Source organism: Pholis gunnellus (assembly GCF_910591455.1).
Source record: "Pholis gunnellus genome assembly, chromosome: 21".
NCBI classification, from domain to species: Eukaryota; Metazoa; Chordata; class Actinopteri; order Perciformes; family Pholidae; genus Pholis; species Pholis gunnellus.
Genome location: NC_136548.1, coordinates 19,318,088 through 19,334,778, shown reverse-complemented (window position 1 = coordinate 19,334,778; position 16,691 = coordinate 19,318,088). Strand labels below are relative to the sequence as shown.

Sequence of the window (16,691 nt, the reverse complement as noted above, 5' to 3'; positions counted from 1 at the left end):
CGTTAATAACGGCAGAGTTTTAATTGGATAATTGCAGCGCTGCTGGAGGTTAGAGATGAAGTCTAATTGGATTTTATGTATGGAATGTAATACAGTCATTGTGTCTCCCTGGGGGCGACTCGACACCTTCATCCAATAAACATCATTAACAGTCGAGTAATTTATCTGGAATTGGCTTCATACAGGATCCCTCTGCAGACACACGTGTGTTTTGTACCTTTTTTGATTAATATTCTTCTTTATTCATTATTTCTTTATTTCTGGGCATCAGCTCTGCTGTTTGTTTCTCTGTGAATGAATAAAAGCTCCAATTTAAAATAAAGTACTTTTACATTTATCTGCTACAGACGGATGAGTTTGAAACAAACTATTCTGAAGAAGATCACCCTGTAAAATGACGATCGAGGTTCTCTTCTTTTAACTCAACTTAAATGAATTAACATGTGTTCAAAATCAAGCCACAGTTCATTTTCTGTTTTTACAGCACCATACAAATAAAATGTATTCTTTAAAATACATATTTGTTTACAATTATATTGTCTATGAATTATTATTCCTCTCAAACGGACCGGTGACATCTGCACCTGAGTCAGATTCAAACGACTCGTTACAGATCAATATTTAAATGTTACTTCTGATTCTGAGTAAAGAGAGGGAGAAGCCTGAAAATACCCACAATGCCTTGTGTTTCAGGGTCGTTGCTTGTAGTTGATTCAGTGAAATGACGTTAACTTCTCTTGTGGAATAAAGATGGAGTACAACTAATGAACGTAACTGTGTTCTTTGTTTCAGACAGAGTTCAGATGTGTGTTTAAATATATCTTGTGTTCTCCGTCTGTTTCTATCTCTTCTCTCTGCCGGCGACGGACGAGGGATTCTATAGTTATTTGGAACCACTTTGAGAGGAAATAACGTTTCAAACGAACTGAGCAAAAAGACAAAACACTACGGTCTGAAAAGCATAAAGTCACAAAAAAATGGTGACGGAAAGTAGCTGCTCTTGAAAAAAGAATAGTGTCTGAGTACAGTCCTTCAGCTTCACGCACACACACACACACACACACACACACACACACACACACTGAGCTAACAGATATAATATATTTATTGTTGAATGAATGACCTAAGACTATATTTTAAGTGTTTATAACTAATGAGCTTGACTTGAATGGTTTTCTATAAAGTTTTATCTTAGTTGGACTTATATGTTTGTGTGATTTTACTTCCGCTCACTTGAACTAGTTTTCACTCACTTTTAATCTCAGGAAAAACTCAAATTGTTTGGATGTTGCTGGCGGGTTTATAATTGTTGAGACACAAACTTTATCGATCCTCCTGCTAAGTCGTGTTTATTTCCCTGCGCTGCTTAAGTGTCTGCTCGGTACTGACGCTGGTTAGTATCTAGTAATGATACATTTACAGTATAATGGTACAGACATTAAAAACAAGATGATACTTCATATTTAAAATACGTTCAGACACTGAGCACATCTTAAAGCTCTCTTTAAGTCTTTAAGGGGCGTAGTAGATCGATTATAATGGTCACTGGTCCATGGTAACCCTGAGGGTTCGCCTATACCTGGATCAATCATCCCATAACATTCATGAACAATGTAAACGTTGTTCACCGCTCCAGTAAACAGGACGGACCTTAGCTATGACACACGGCGACGGGAGATATTTCTAGTCCGCTCTAGTTCTAGTTGAACCCTTTAACTCAGCTACGAGCCAGAAAGCTAACGTTATGCTAGCATAAAGCTAACGTTACGTTAGATTCAAAGTCAGTAACATTGTATATACAGTGGACGAGCAGTAGCGTTAATTTATAATCTGACAGTGTTTTTAACAACAGGACTAGCTGGCTATCCGGTGATGTCTTCGTCCAAAATAGTCAGAGGATGAAGAGCTGAAAGTAAAACACAATCAAATATTGTGATGTATTTATGGTCAGCGCATGAATTAAGAAAAGTGAGGAGATTGTGTTCACATCACGACGCTCAAACAGTCAGAGTTTAGTGTGAAGATGTCGACCATATTATCTGCTCAGAGAATTGTTTTATTGCTGCTGTTTACATTCATTATGAAGCAAATTCAAAAAGAAAGCGCTACAGGAATGAACCTTTTTGTTTTGTTTGTTGTGTTGAAAATGGGCTACAACTGAATTGTGTTGTGCATCCCTGTGATGCACAATGACAATAAATCCTTGTCCGCCAATCAGAATGGAGTATTCATCCAAACCATGGATTAAACGACACTAACAGGGATTTTACAAACAATAAACCATTATACAGATTAATATCCTGCGTCCTATGAAACCAGTTATAACGTGTCAATCATCCTGATTCTCAGCTGGATGTCAGGATTCAATGAAACCTTCCATTAGTGCGGTGAAGACGTTCACAGTGTTGCAGCTCCGTGTGATGGAGTGTTATATTGCAGTAATGACAGGCTTCACACGGAGAGGAATCATCATCCGGCGAAGATGGTTTTCCAGTCAGGAGGAAGATGATTCCCCGCCGTCTGAGGAGGCTTTAAAGAAGTCTCCATCAAATGCAAATCTCCACTTCAGCATTCATTCAATGTCTATAAAAGCCAAGTCTTAGTGCTCAGCATTTACTCGCCAACGAAATCGGCCTTCACAGAGTCAACGCGGCGGGGATGTGCTGATGGAAATGTCAGCTTGGATTGGATTCTCAGAGAATAAAAAAAGAGATAGAGGAGGATGGAGGTGAACTTACTGTTTTTTACATTTAGATGGCAAACGAGAGATAATATTTATTCATACACAAGACAAATTGGCGAAAGAATACACGACGATGTACCTCAGCTGCGCAATTTTCTGTTGAGTGTGTCTTTAGAAGACGCACTTAAAGAGACGACAGAACGACAGAACGGGCTTGATTGGAGCTGAACTATGAACCAATAAAAAGACCATCAGACGCTTGTTTGTTTGGTTCAGTCTGGCCTGAAAATAGAGACGTTGGGTCCTTTGAACATGAAATCTAAGCAGAGCTTCAGGTAATCCAGCTGGCCACACACACACACACTCACAGAGAGGTGATGATGGTTGAATCACAGGATAAAAACCCGGTTCAGACGACGATGTCCTGCCACTCTTTTGGTTTTAGGGATGAAACAAAAAAAGGAGAAAATGCTTTTTTTGAAGTCTGTAACGCCGCCCGGGACTGTTGACCCCACTTACACCTCAACAGCCAGAGGTGTCTGATGAATGCACTTCACTGTCACAATGTAATATTTATGAGTAATAAAGAGCTTCAAACGTAAAGAACAGAAGAAGCTACCCATCAGTCAAAGTGGACACAAGTTGGGCTTCTTTTTGTTCCGCTGCTGTGGATGTTTTTTAAACTTTTACTTTCAAGCTCGGCTCAGCAGCGACGGAGCCTCGAGGGTTCAGACTGAGAGACTCATTTCTCTGACAGCAGACAGAAAGTCAATGGAAAGACGTGAATGTGAACACAGATACAAACGTTGTTTATCCGTAACATACAGAGATGTGAGGACAATAACACACACACTGTTCTGTCTGAACATACTTTAACAAAAGATGCTGCTTAGTTGCATTGTGGGATTTGGAGGATCTAATTTTTATCCATTCTAGAACTAATTTAGTGCATCAAACTATGACGCTCCACTACGGTCGCAGTAAACACGAGGTTAACGTGAATTTAAAAAAAACACATTTATGTTTAGGCAGCAAAACCACTTAGTTAGCTTTAAGAAGAACATCATAGTTGGGCTTCAAATAAGTACGTAAAGAACTTAACATGAGTACAGAAAAGACGTCATAAACGTCACTAATGTAACGTCACAATAACTCAACAACACGAACGCTGCTCTCCTGGGTGAAAGTCATGTGTTTGTTTCATTAAAAATAATTTAAAAAAAGGTATTTTCAACAGCTGGGGTGAGAATAAAGTACAAAGGTGAGAAACTAAATGTTGCAGAACGTCGATCGGCGTTGATGGTGTTGTGCTCGTTAGGATCAAACTCCAACAGTTTAATAAAACATCTGTGGTCAATACGTTGATCTGTTCAGTGTGGACTCTGTAGTCAATGTTTCCCAACATCAACACTAATCTGATCTCTGATCAGTTTAATAAGGAAATGATGCAAAGATCAATCTGACTGTGTGAACAAGGATTCACCCAATGCAACCTGTGAGACAGAGAGAGAGAGAGAGACAGAGAGAGAGACAGACAGAGAGAGAGACAGACAGAGAGAGAGAGAGAGAGAGAGAGAGAGACAGAGAGAGAGAGAAGGACAGAGAGAGAGACAGACAGAGAGAGAGACAGACAGAGAGAGAGAGAGAGAGAGAGAGAGACAGAGAGAGAGAGAAGGACAGATGGACGACGTGTCTGCAGGCAGATCATAAATATTTCTACAAGCTTTTATCAGAAAAGCTTTGACAAACTGTTCTTGTTTTCCAGGTTGTTATCTTTAAACTACATCTGTACATCCAGTAAAACAGGACTCACAGCTGGAGGTCCGTGTTCATCACCGTGAGCCGGAACATCAAATGTCCATCTGAACAGAGTCCAGAGGTTCACTGTGACGAAAGCTGCTGATTGTTGTTCGTTCTCGTCTCAACGAGGCAGACATGTTGGATTTGTTGGGGACTGTTTTAACGCACATTTGGTTCTTTGGAAACAAAAGTTTTATCCTCCAGAGACACAAACATCCTGCTAAGTTGATATACTTTTATTCACGAGTAAATCAAACTATATGAGGCTGTAGACATATATATATGTAGATATAAACTCTGGACCACAGCTACACTTCCCTCGTTGTTCTGAGAGTTGCAGAATAAACCAGAGTTAAGGTCAGTGTGTTCTCCGCTAACAGGAGGGTTAAATGTGAGAAAGACTCAGTTTATCACATGCATTAAACACTTGAACACTTGAACTCAGAAGTTTTCGGTGTCAATTCTTTATGGAGAAATATTCATGCTGAGGGCTTTTTTACATTAATATTTTTTAAGCTAATCTGTCCACCCTCTAAATGTAGAACTGCATCAGCTCAACTTCTTCCACTTCACAGACGCCACTCGAGGGTTTCTTTGTGTTAAATTACAGATGATTTTCTCTGGAGGTGATTTGAGGGCATCGATCGTTTTCGGGGGAGGGGCCTCTTTAAGATTAATAATCAGCCAAATGTGTGAGGAACTGTTGAAGGTTGAATGAGCTGAATGAACGCCATGTTGAGTTGAGTCGCTTAACTGGATCGTAATCTCATCCAATATGACTTTATAATCTATGTTACTAATCTGCAACCACAGATACGCTTTACACCTTTATGTGGGCCATACGGGCCTTATGTGGGCCATACGCAGCGATGCCAACAAATATTAAAATATGTGGTTTTCAACCAGTTATACTGCAAGAACATCTGTTTCTAGACCAGAATGCCCCATGTGCCACAGAAAATGAATGTTCTATCACAATAAATACACAACGCTACTAAACTGTTTAACATTTAACATTAGAGAAGTGTAATAGTGCGCCCACGTAGTACAAGATGAGATAGGATTTACTTTATTGTCCCCCAAGGAGGACCTTTTGTTTGGGCCATAGTGCTGCACACACAGCTGCAATCCACTTAAACAATACAAAGTATTTATGCTTATCTGCTGCTCTTTAATTTAATAGAAATTAATTCAATCCTCTGAAACTCTAATAGAGTGCATGGCCTCATAATATTATAATGTTATGTGTAAATCTAAAAATAAGTTAAGTTAAAACAGGCACAGATTTGATTCCGTTCATGGACGCATTAAAAAGATTAAGATATAAAAAAATGATTAAAGATGTAACAAACAGAAAAGGAAAGAAATGGTAAAAATATTGTTTTTTGTCTCACCGTATGGCGTGGTCCATGCGTGACACGGTGAGGTACGCTGCCAGGTTGGCGGTGTAGGACGAACACACGATGAGCGTGAAGAGCCACCAGCTGCCCATGACGATCCTCAGGGCCGCCGAGGCGACCACGCCTTCCCCACCTACACACACATACAGTCCTACATCAGCAAGAGTGGACTATCAACCAAGAGAGGACCTCTGTTACTGGTCATTTGGAAAAACTGAAAAACTAGAAAAGAAAATAATTTTCTTGTCGTTTTGAAACTTACCTTCAAGGTCTTTTACCAGAATATTATTGCAAATGTGCTTTTTTATATTTAAGAAATGACCAAGAGGGGACTTGCAATCTTGAGTGATGTCTAACTATCAAAGAGGGGACCTCCATACACCGCAGTGGAAATAGATAATTTAGCTTTAATGTTACATTCCCTTTAATTGAGGATAAATAATGTTTTACCTGAAAATAAGAAGTAACTTGGCTGCATGCAGGAATACCATGGACCGCAGTATTAGCAAGAACATTTACTTTCTCTTTCATTATATTTTCAACAGTGCATTTTTATTAACTTCCTTTTAGGGGGATTCATATTGTTCTGTTATTGTTGGTCATTTTAATGAACTGTGTGGAATAGTGAAGTAGGTATTTTAAAGAGGGCCGGGTTTGAATCATGCAACGACAAGATTGTGCGTTTTTAAACTAATTCATGAATACAGTGAGATCAGAAAAAAAACACTGATTTATTCTTTTTTACTAAGGATAATATGCTCTACTAATTTGCTCCATATTCCTCCATAATTGCATGTTCGTGTTGCTTCTGTCGGTCGTAACCGGACAAGACGGGAACTTCTACTTAAATCTAAACTGTGTGTAATTTAAATGCTCTGGACAGTTCAAAGTAAGTGGACATAATCTTGAGAAAACAACTATTTTGATCTTGTTTGATATAAATAATGTAAAGAATGTTTCCTCAACGCACACACACACACACACACACAGAGAGGACTACTACAGCCAGGTCATTAATCATAGATGTACAAGTGTTTTTAAACTGATCTGAGAGCTGCTGTATGTTGAGTCCAGCTTCAGATTACTCAGGTGTTTAAGAGGACTCGCGCGGTGGGGATCAAACCTGTGACCTCAGTTACAGGTGACCAGGATTCAAGCAGCAGGAGAGAGAGCGCTGCTTTATCACAGCGAGCAGAGCTGCTGCATCTAATCACAACCCCGTTAGGCCTAAAAGGTTTCCCAGGCAACCAGCCAGACCATAATAGATGCAGCTGGGTACCTCTGCTGGGAAAGTGTGTGTGTTCTTGTTCTTCTACCTTTTAGAGGACAGTCGAGTTGTAGACCTTGAGATTAAGGACACTTTTAAAAAGGGACATTTTGGAAAACTAATGACATTTCTTTTGAAAAATGAGGCTCGTTTGATTTAGTAAGGACATGTTAGAAAGTGAGGACAGTTTTGGGAAATTTCTAAAGAACATTTCCCATCGATCATAGTCAACTTGTTCTTCGTCAACTGAGCGATTTCTCCAGCAATCTGCGGACGGTAGAAGGTCCTGCCGGAGGACATTTTGGTAAGTGAGACCTTTTGTAGGGTGAGACTTTTTTTTTTGGAAAGCGAGACCCTTCTGGAAGGTGAGGACATGTTTTGGTAACTGAGATTATTTTGTTAAAGAAGAAATGACATTTTATGGAAAAGATTTTTCAGGCAAATTGTTGACATTTTAAAGACATTTTGAAGACATTTTAAAGACGTGGAGAACTTTAGAGGAGAGAAAGGTTATTGTTTGGAAATTGGTTTGGCCTTATTTCAGTGTTTGGACTAGAATAATGTTTGAGGATGAGGTTAGCTGTTAGAGAATATATATTAAGTCAGTGAAGGTCCTCACAAGTACAGAAGCACAAATATGAGAGTCAGCTTCATAACTGGCCATCACTCAGAGTTTAATCCTGAAACATTTTACTGTGTTTGTGTTGCATTCATCAACAGTTTCAACTGCAACAAAGCAGCTCCGTCTCCTAAAAACAACATCCTCATACAACAAAACTGCATTGTGAATTATGAATTTACATCAACCACATGTTTAAAACTTCGACTGCAATCCTGGAAAAAATGTTTCCCTCGAAACGTAGTTGAGAATGCAGTTTAGTTGCATTGAAAGGTAGATTTTTACAAGAGACGGAGTTGAACAAAGAAGTGGATCCACAAACCTTCCCACACACAGAAAACCTACGTTTATTACGTCACTGTTACATTTCCTGGAGCTCTGTGTAATATAAGCCTCCCTCTGATTCATTTAAGCACTCTCAAGTTTGATGTCCTTGTTTCTGCTTCTCTGCTAAATATTTCAGATGCTATACAAATCCTCCCGTGATTATTGTTTCCCCTTTTCTGTTGCTGTGTAATCCGTGTAACCGCTCCAAATTAAACCCTCCCCTCCCCCGAAATCAAATTGAAATCCGTCTTTACAAGGCAGATAATCTTCCTTTTGCTGTGATCAGCCCTGATTGGTTTCAGCCAAACACTGAGCTGCTACACCGTGAGAACATTTAAAAAAATCAGCACAATGAGACACGTAGCTGATCTGAACTGTGTTCTTCAGGAAACGTTAAAGACTTTTTAACCCATTCAGCAACAACTACTAACATGTAAGCAAGCAGTCGCCGATGTTCATGTCTATGAGGCGCAGAGCAACATCAGCATTCAGAACATTTTAGTTTGGTCAACTGTGCAGACTTGCTGGTCGAAGTTCACCAAAGTTAAAGTCGATGCAAAAGGTTTCCACAGATTTTTCATTCAAATTCAATTGAAATGTATTGATTTTCTAAATTTAAATGCTAACGCAGCCCAGCTTTAAAAGTGACTGTAAAGTAGTCAGCAGGGAAAGGTTCAGTATTTTTACACCAAACGTGAAACAATAATATACCAGGTTGATGCAAAGACACAAAGTTGTCATGGAACACTGTGTTGATCGACATACTGACGCTGAATCAGAAATGGAAACAAATGATGGTAATCGTCTGAGTTCACTACCGTCTTTCCTCTCACCTTGATGAACGAACGCTCCGTAGACAATCCAGATGGCGCTGTGCAGGGAGCCCGACCCCACGCTGCCGTTGTGGGGCTGGCCTGGCGGTGCATTCTGGGTAGAGGAGGAGCGCAGCGCCTGCAGCCTGTTGAGCAGGAAGATGAGCACTCCCACCACGGGGATGGCGGCAGCGATGCAGGCCCAGACGGCGAGGTCAAAGGGTGCAAACAGAGAGAAGATGTTGATCTTTTCTTCAGGTTTTCGCAGCAGGATGCCGACGCTGTAGTCCAGGTAACGCTTGCTGAAGTCGACCACGTTCTCCCTCTCCGGTGTGATGGTGATGGCCGACACCGCCAGGTCGGCTCTCTGGAGGAGGAGGGAGGGGCAGACAGGTGGTGTTTAGCCAATCAATAACAAGTATTCATGTTTGGGTGGCCAGCAGGGACAACATATGACCCTGTGTTAGCTTAAAGCTAAAACACTCGGTTTCTAGTGAACCATATGACCCTTTATCTCCTCCGCCAGTTGCATTCCAGCTTTACCTTGTTGATGAGATCGCCAATCATGCCGTTCCACGAGCCGTTGGGAAGCTGAGATCCATATTTACTGTCTGCCACCTGGAGGAGAGATTCGTAAGCTCATTGAGTTCATGTCACCAGCTCAGGACCTGATTTAAGAAAGCTACCACCTAAAACAAGGTTCAACCTCATGAGCAAATACATTGAAAGCTGTAGTTATTCATCCAATACTCAGGCTGCAACACGGCTGGAGTCATCAATACAATATTTGGTTTTGAGTCAATGTGACACTCATCCATCAACAGCCACTTATAAGCTTTGGACAGCAAAGACGGTGTCAGAAAGCAAATTCTCACAATGTGACTGCAGCTACGACCCACCAAAGAGTCTCTATTTTCCACTTTTTCATATTTGCTGTTGGTTTTTTTGGTCTCAATGTTGATTTTTTTTGTTTTTCTTCACAGTTGTTTTGTGTCTCTTTGTAGTTCTTTGGTCGCCTTTCACAGTAATTTTAACTCTTTTTGGTCATTTTGAGGCTCTTCCTGGTTGGTAAGTGTCTCTTTGAGTTGGCATTTTGTAGGTGAAGGCCAGGAGGGCACCGACACTCTGGAGCCCTGGGCCCGTAAGGCTCATACAGTAATCCCAATCTCAGTCCCACCTGGTAGATCTCATATTTGAAGCCCAGAATTTTGGCAAGGGCGTCCAGGACGTCGATGGAGAAGCCTTTATATCTCTTGGGCTGCCCGAGGATGTTCTCTGCCACCATGACGAAAGGATCCTCCTGCAGAGACGGAGAGAGAGGTGGGAGGTGTTAGCAAGCATCAAAGCCTCAGCACTGAAGAACAAACAGAGTAACTTTACTGTGTTCAACAAACAGCTTCACAGAGAGCAAAGTGAACTTGTTCAGTGTCTGAGAATGAATCGAGGTCATGCATTTTGAATGGAGTCAAATGGAGAGCCAGTGAATGGCTTAGATTTCATAAAGTATCTTCTTAACAGTGTACTTATAGGCCATCGCATTAAATTATGTGTATAATAGACACATTCATAATGAGTGTTATTCATACTGAGACGTGAATGCAAATTGGCAGTTACTCAGATACTATATGAATGAATCCCTGAAGCAATTACGCATCGTAAGCTGAGATTACATTTACAATTAGAAGAGCTATTGCATAATTATTACGATGTCAAGAATGCAGCTCAATGCATAGTCTTCATAAACCACATGCTCTGTGCTTTCAAATTACAATTTCTATAATATTGTCCTTATATCTGAGTGTCTGTGCTGGTAGTGTGTGTCTGTGCTGGTAGTGTGTGTCTGTAGCTGGTAGTGTGTGTCTGTAGCTGGTAGTGTGTGTCTGTAGCTGGTAGTGTGTGTCTGTGCTGGTAGTGTGTGTCTGTAGCTGGTAGTGTGTGTCTGTAGCTGGTAGTGTGTGTCTGTAGCTGGTAGTGTGTGTCTGTAGCTGGTAGTGTGTGTCTGTGCTGGTAGTGTGTGTCTGTAGCTGGTAGTGTGTGTCTGTAGCTGGTAGTGTGTGTCTGTAGCTGGTAGTGTGTGTCTGTAGCTGGTAGTGTGTGTCTGTAGCTGGTAGTGTGTGTCTGTGCTGGTAGTGTGTGTCTGTAGCTGGTAGTGTGTGTCTGTAGCTGGTAGTGTGTGTCTGTAGCTGGTAGTGTGTGTCTGTGCTGGTAGTGTGTGTCTGTAGCTGGTAGTGTGTGTCTGTAGCTGGTAGTGTGTGTCTGTGCTGGTAGTGTGTGTCTGTAGCTGGTAGTGTGTGTCTGTAGCTGGTAGTGTGTGTCTGTAGCTGGTAGTGTGTGTCTGTAGCTGGTAGTGTGTGTCTGTAGCTAGAAGTGGAGGATCAGGCTGCAGGCTGGAGGTTTTAGTCTCGCTCGGTTGAAGCAGCGTCTCCGTGCTGCAGCGACAGCTCACTGGCTGCTGTTCTGGGATCAGGGCTGAAAGACGCTCTGCTATCTATCGAACTAGTTACTCCGACCGGCGCTGGTTCTGGATCGATGCTCTCAACAAGAAAAATAAAGTGTCGCGGGGGAAACTTTTGGGTGGAGGAACATGAGAAAGTGAGACGAATCACCTCCCACAATAAAAACTCTCAGACGCACACGAGCTACAAAATGGTTTTCTCCGTTATTGACTGAAGGATCCTCTGGATTTATTGAAGTGTGCTTTGTGCTCTGGAGTGTGGGATTATTTTTGTTATATCAAGAAACTTGTATTTAAAGAACTGAATTGACAGAGTGGAGCAAACATTTTCTCTTCCACTGACTGATCATTTTAAAGACTTTTTATTTTCACATGTAGCTTCAACATTGTGTTGTTGTCGTGAATATCAGTGGAGAATGTTTGTAACAGTGAATGTTAACCTACAGTTAGGCAACACAAATATAAACTACTGGATGTAAATATATATTGTTTGTTTTGTATTTCACATTTATATTGAACACTGTAACCTCTCATCACACTTTCATTAATGTTTTGCTCATTTGTACGCTGCACTTCCCTTTATGTTTTATTTCATTACAAATACGTAGAGGCATCCTTGTACCATCTAGTGCATGCATAGTATTGTAGTAGTATATTTCTATGTTTAGTGATTATCTTGAGCACAAAGTCATTCTTTGGGATGAATTGTGTCGTGTCTAATCTCACTTTATCTCTTATCTCATCTCATCCTTTGCATCTCTGTAGCTCCCTTCACTGACACACTGCAGCTCAAACTTCGGATCTTGTGAAATTGTCTTTAATTGGCTGAAAAGTATTTTTATTCTCCCACACATGCATGTAAACACAAGTATATTTGAATTACTTGTACTGTGAGTGGTTTCACTGTTGCGGTCTGAATGGTTATGGCTGTGAAATGTGATTAAATAAACTGTTGAATATCTATTTTTACACACGTCACCTACCAGTAAAGTGACCACTTTGACCGTCACTCCCTGCATGCCGTTCTCTATGCGACTCTCCTTCAGACTGCCGTTCAGACCGTGAACTGAGTCCCACGTAGCGAGCTGCAGAAAAACAAGAGACAGAGTGAAGTACGGAGTGATGTAGGGAGTGATGTACGGAGTGATGTAGGGAGTGATGTAGGGAGTGATGTACGGAGTGATGTACGGAGTGATGTACAGACTGATGTAGGGAGTGATGTAGGGAGTGATGTACGGAGTGATGTAGGGAGTGATGTACAGACTGATGTAGGGAGTGATGTAGGGAGTGATGTACGGAGTGATGTAGGGAGTGATGTACAGACTGATGTAGGGAGTGATGTAGGGAGTGATGTACGGAGTGATGTATGGAGTGATGTACAGACTGATGTAGGGAGTGATGTAGGGAGTGATGTACGGAGTGATGTATGGAGTGATGTACAGACTGATGTACGGAGTGATGTAGGGAGTGATGTACAGACTGATGTAGGGAGTGATGTAGGGAGTGATGTACGGAGTGATGTATGGAGTGATGTACGGAGTGATGTAGGGAGGCTTCAGAGGCTTCAGAGGCGAATGCAACAGGCAGAGCAGCTGTAATTTTAGCAAAATGACTCACAGGCTGCAATCTAACAATTTCTTCAGCGGTCTAATTGGACTTCATGTGGTTCTGCTTGGACAAAGACACGGCGGGACTTAATTGAGAGACATCTGTGCAGCATGCTAACAACCCACTCCAGCATGTTTTCATTCAATGCATGTTCATTCACACACAAAAGGAAACTGACTTAATTAGGACAAAAACATAAAGAAACTACTGTCTTCTCCAACAACCCTCTCAAAGCAACAAACAATGATCTCTTCATACGCAGACAGAGACCACTAAATGTATTCTACATATAATGTCCCGGTTCATATATGAAGTCATATATGTACGGATGTTTTTGCGTGTTAGAGACGTGATGACCAGTTAGTTACATCAGAGGCCGTGAGATTGAAACATGTTGACCCTCTTTGCTCTTTTCCTGTTAAATCTGAATGAAGCCACAAATACAAAAGAAACTAGAGAATAACATGACTCATGGTGAGTCAAAAGTCTGACATTACATTTTGACTCAGTAAGTAGAAGTTATGAGTCGTGCTTTTCACTTATTGTACAAGTTCTCATAATAATGTTATAATTTAATCATTCCTAACGTTTAATCCTTTTCATCTCGCGCCGTCATCTTCGGCTTATCACGAAAAACCTGCAGAAGTACAGATATTCAGCTTTGTGTAATCTACAAATGTTAGCATGCTGAAATGCTAAAATAAGATGGTAAATGTTTTACCTGCTGAACTTCAGAAGTTAGCATTCCCGTTAGCAAGTCTAGCCTTGCAGAGCTGCTGCATGGCTGTAGATTCTTCGGCGTTTTGATAAAACATTAAATCCAGTTAATTAATATTAACATGTTGAAACTTGTGACAAGTCCTGTTATTCCTGCAGGCTGATTAGGATTAGAGCGTGGACTGCACCAAAAGCAGTCTTCACGGGTTTGTGCGTTAAATCGTTTAAACCACTTCCTGTTCATCCCGAGTGTCCCGTACCATCTGCTGTCATATACTGTGCATAACTTTAAAGGAGCTGTATTAAACAGATCATTAACACCTCATCAAATAACCATCATCTCTGTGATACAGAGGAGTGTCTGCCTGAGCAGCTTCTTTCTGTTTTCACATTGTGATGTCGTGTTTCTGTACAGATGGTAGTAATGAGCATCAATCAATCAATAAAAACATGCGTCTAATATACATTTGTTTTATTTCTGGGATGTTCCGGGATGTTGATGGCGGAGTAGGATTCACACTCATGCGTGACTCCACTTTGCCATGAATCCATTGGGCGTCGGTTTATTGTTTGCTTCACATCGAGGCTTCATCCCTTCAGAGAGGAACGGAGCTTAATCACACACGAGGATGAGTGTCTGCCGCCTATTGAATAATTAAACCAATCGCTTTCTGTACAGCTTCATGCATCGATGTAAAAAGAAGAAGAAAAATATCAATACAATAAAAATAAATGGGTGACTTTGACAGGATAAAACCGTGAACGTGAACGCGCTCTGTAATCTGTGACAGAACGTCTTCATTAGCGCCGTTCGGCTAAACACGCTGCTGGTTTCTGGTTGTAAGCGTTCAGAGCGGTAAACAGACGAGGTCGCGCAGTAATACATCGCTAACACGTCCGGAACTAACTGCTCCGCTAATGATGATGCGACTGTTAGATATAACACAGTGAGCTCGTTAAGCTCAGCGTACAGCAGCTCTATGACGAGAGAGAGATCTTCACTTACTGTGATCAGAAAAATACAATTAAATAAAAACACACAAAACTAAATACTAAAGTCAAGTATAGTAACGATTTACTGGTTCTCCTTTCACATCGTAGAAAACACATTTTCTATAGATTGTTAAATTGTGTGTTTAAAACATTTAACATATAAAATAACTAGAGTAATGTTACAAATAAACACATTTGCAAGACAAAAAGTCTCGAGGTTAAAGTACATTTACAAAAAACTAAACAAAATAAAACTCATAAATGTAGGAGAAAAAAACTTGAATCTTCTCTGAAATTAAAGTAAAAAATCTACGAAAAAAAGAGGCAAAAAGTGCCAAAAATATGAATTATATTAGTATTTATTTATATTCATGAAAGAAAACAGAAAGAACATAAGTGAGCACATCGGAAACAACGATAACACGATCGTCCACCAAACTGACGACTGTATCTTGGTTCCAATTCTCTGAAAACCAAACTGGAAGCATCTTTTCTTTAATCTTGTGCTGCAGATGACACACTGTAATGTAATGTAATGTAATGTAATGTAATGTAATGACTCTGTAATGTAATGTAATGTAATGTAATGTAATGACACTCTGTAATGTAATGTAATGTAATGACACTCTGTAATGTAATGTAATGTAAGGTAATGTAATGACACTCTGTAATGTAATGTAATGTAATGTAATGTAATGTAATGTAATGACACTCTGTAATGTAATGTAATGTAATGTAATGACACTCTGTAATGTAATGTAATGTAATGTAATGACACTCTGTATTGTAATGTAATGTAATGTAATGACACTCTGTAATGTAATGTAATGTAATGTAATGACACTCTGTAATGTAATGTAATGTAATGACACTCTGTAATGTAATGTAATGTAATGTAATGTAATGACACTCTGTAATGTAATGTAATGTAATGTAATGTAATGTAATGTAATGTAATGACACTCTGTAATGTAATGTAAGGTAATGTAATGTAATGTAATGTAATGACACTCTGTAATGTAATGTAATGTAATGTAATGTAATGACACTCTGTAATGTAATGTAATGTAATGTAATGTAATGTAATGTAATGACACTCTGTAATGTAATGTAATGTAATGTAATGACACTCTGTAATGTAATGTAATGTAATGTAATGACACTCTGTAATGTAATGTAATGTAATGTAATGTAATGACACTCTGTATTGTAATGTAATGTAATGTAATGACACTCTGTAATGTAATGTAATGTAATGTAATGTAATGACACTCTGTAATGTAATGTAAGGTAATGTAATGTAATGACACTCTGTAATGTAATGTAATGTAATGTAATGTAATGTAATGACACTCTGTATTGTAATGTAATGTAATGTAATGACACTCTGTAATGTAATGTAATGTAATGTAATGTAATGACACTGTAATGTAATGTAATGTAATGTAATGTAATGACACTCTGTATTGTAATGTAATGACACTGTAATGTAATGTAATGTAATGTAATGTAATGACACTCTGTAATGTAATGTAATGTAATGTAATGTAATGACACTCTGTAATGTAATGTAATGTAATGTAATGTAATGACACTCTGTATTGTAATGTAATGTAATGTAATGACACTCTGTAATGTAATGTAATGACACTGTAATGTAATGTAATGTAATGTAATGTAATGACACTGTAATGTAATGTAATGTAATGTAATGTAATGACACTCTGTATTGTAATGTAATGACACTGTAATGTAATGTAATGTAATGTAATGTAATGACACTCTGTAATGTAATGTAATGTAATGTAATGTAATGACACTCTGTAATGTAATGGTGCTTCGTTAGCAGTACTGCTGAGGTTGACAGGAAATCCGTCTCTACTTTCAGAGTGGAAAAAACCTGTTGGCCACCAGATTTTGAACCATTAATGGAGCTCGAGGAAAAGTCAGCTGGGTCACCAAAGGGTTCATCCTCTGGGGAACATGAACACCTGAACCCTACGCTGTGGT

The 16,691-nt window shown here is 39.7% G+C and overlaps 1 protein-coding gene across 1 annotated transcript in view; it reads right to left on the bottom strand.

The window, feature by feature from the left end:
- LOC306713306 (glutamate receptor ionotropic, delta-1-like) overlaps positions 1-16,691 on the bottom strand; it is a gene marked incomplete at both ends in the record, with an annotated part of 302,522 nt that overhangs the window by 14,901 nt on the left and 270,930 nt on the right. Inside the window, 5 exon segments of the mRNA XM_079182959.1 lie at positions 5,878-6,016; positions 8,930-9,275; positions 9,452-9,526; positions 10,086-10,208; positions 12,347-12,448. Of these exon segments, the coding sequence (XP_079039085.1) occupies positions 5,878-6,016; positions 8,930-9,275; positions 9,452-9,526; positions 10,086-10,208; positions 12,347-12,448 (785 nt within the window).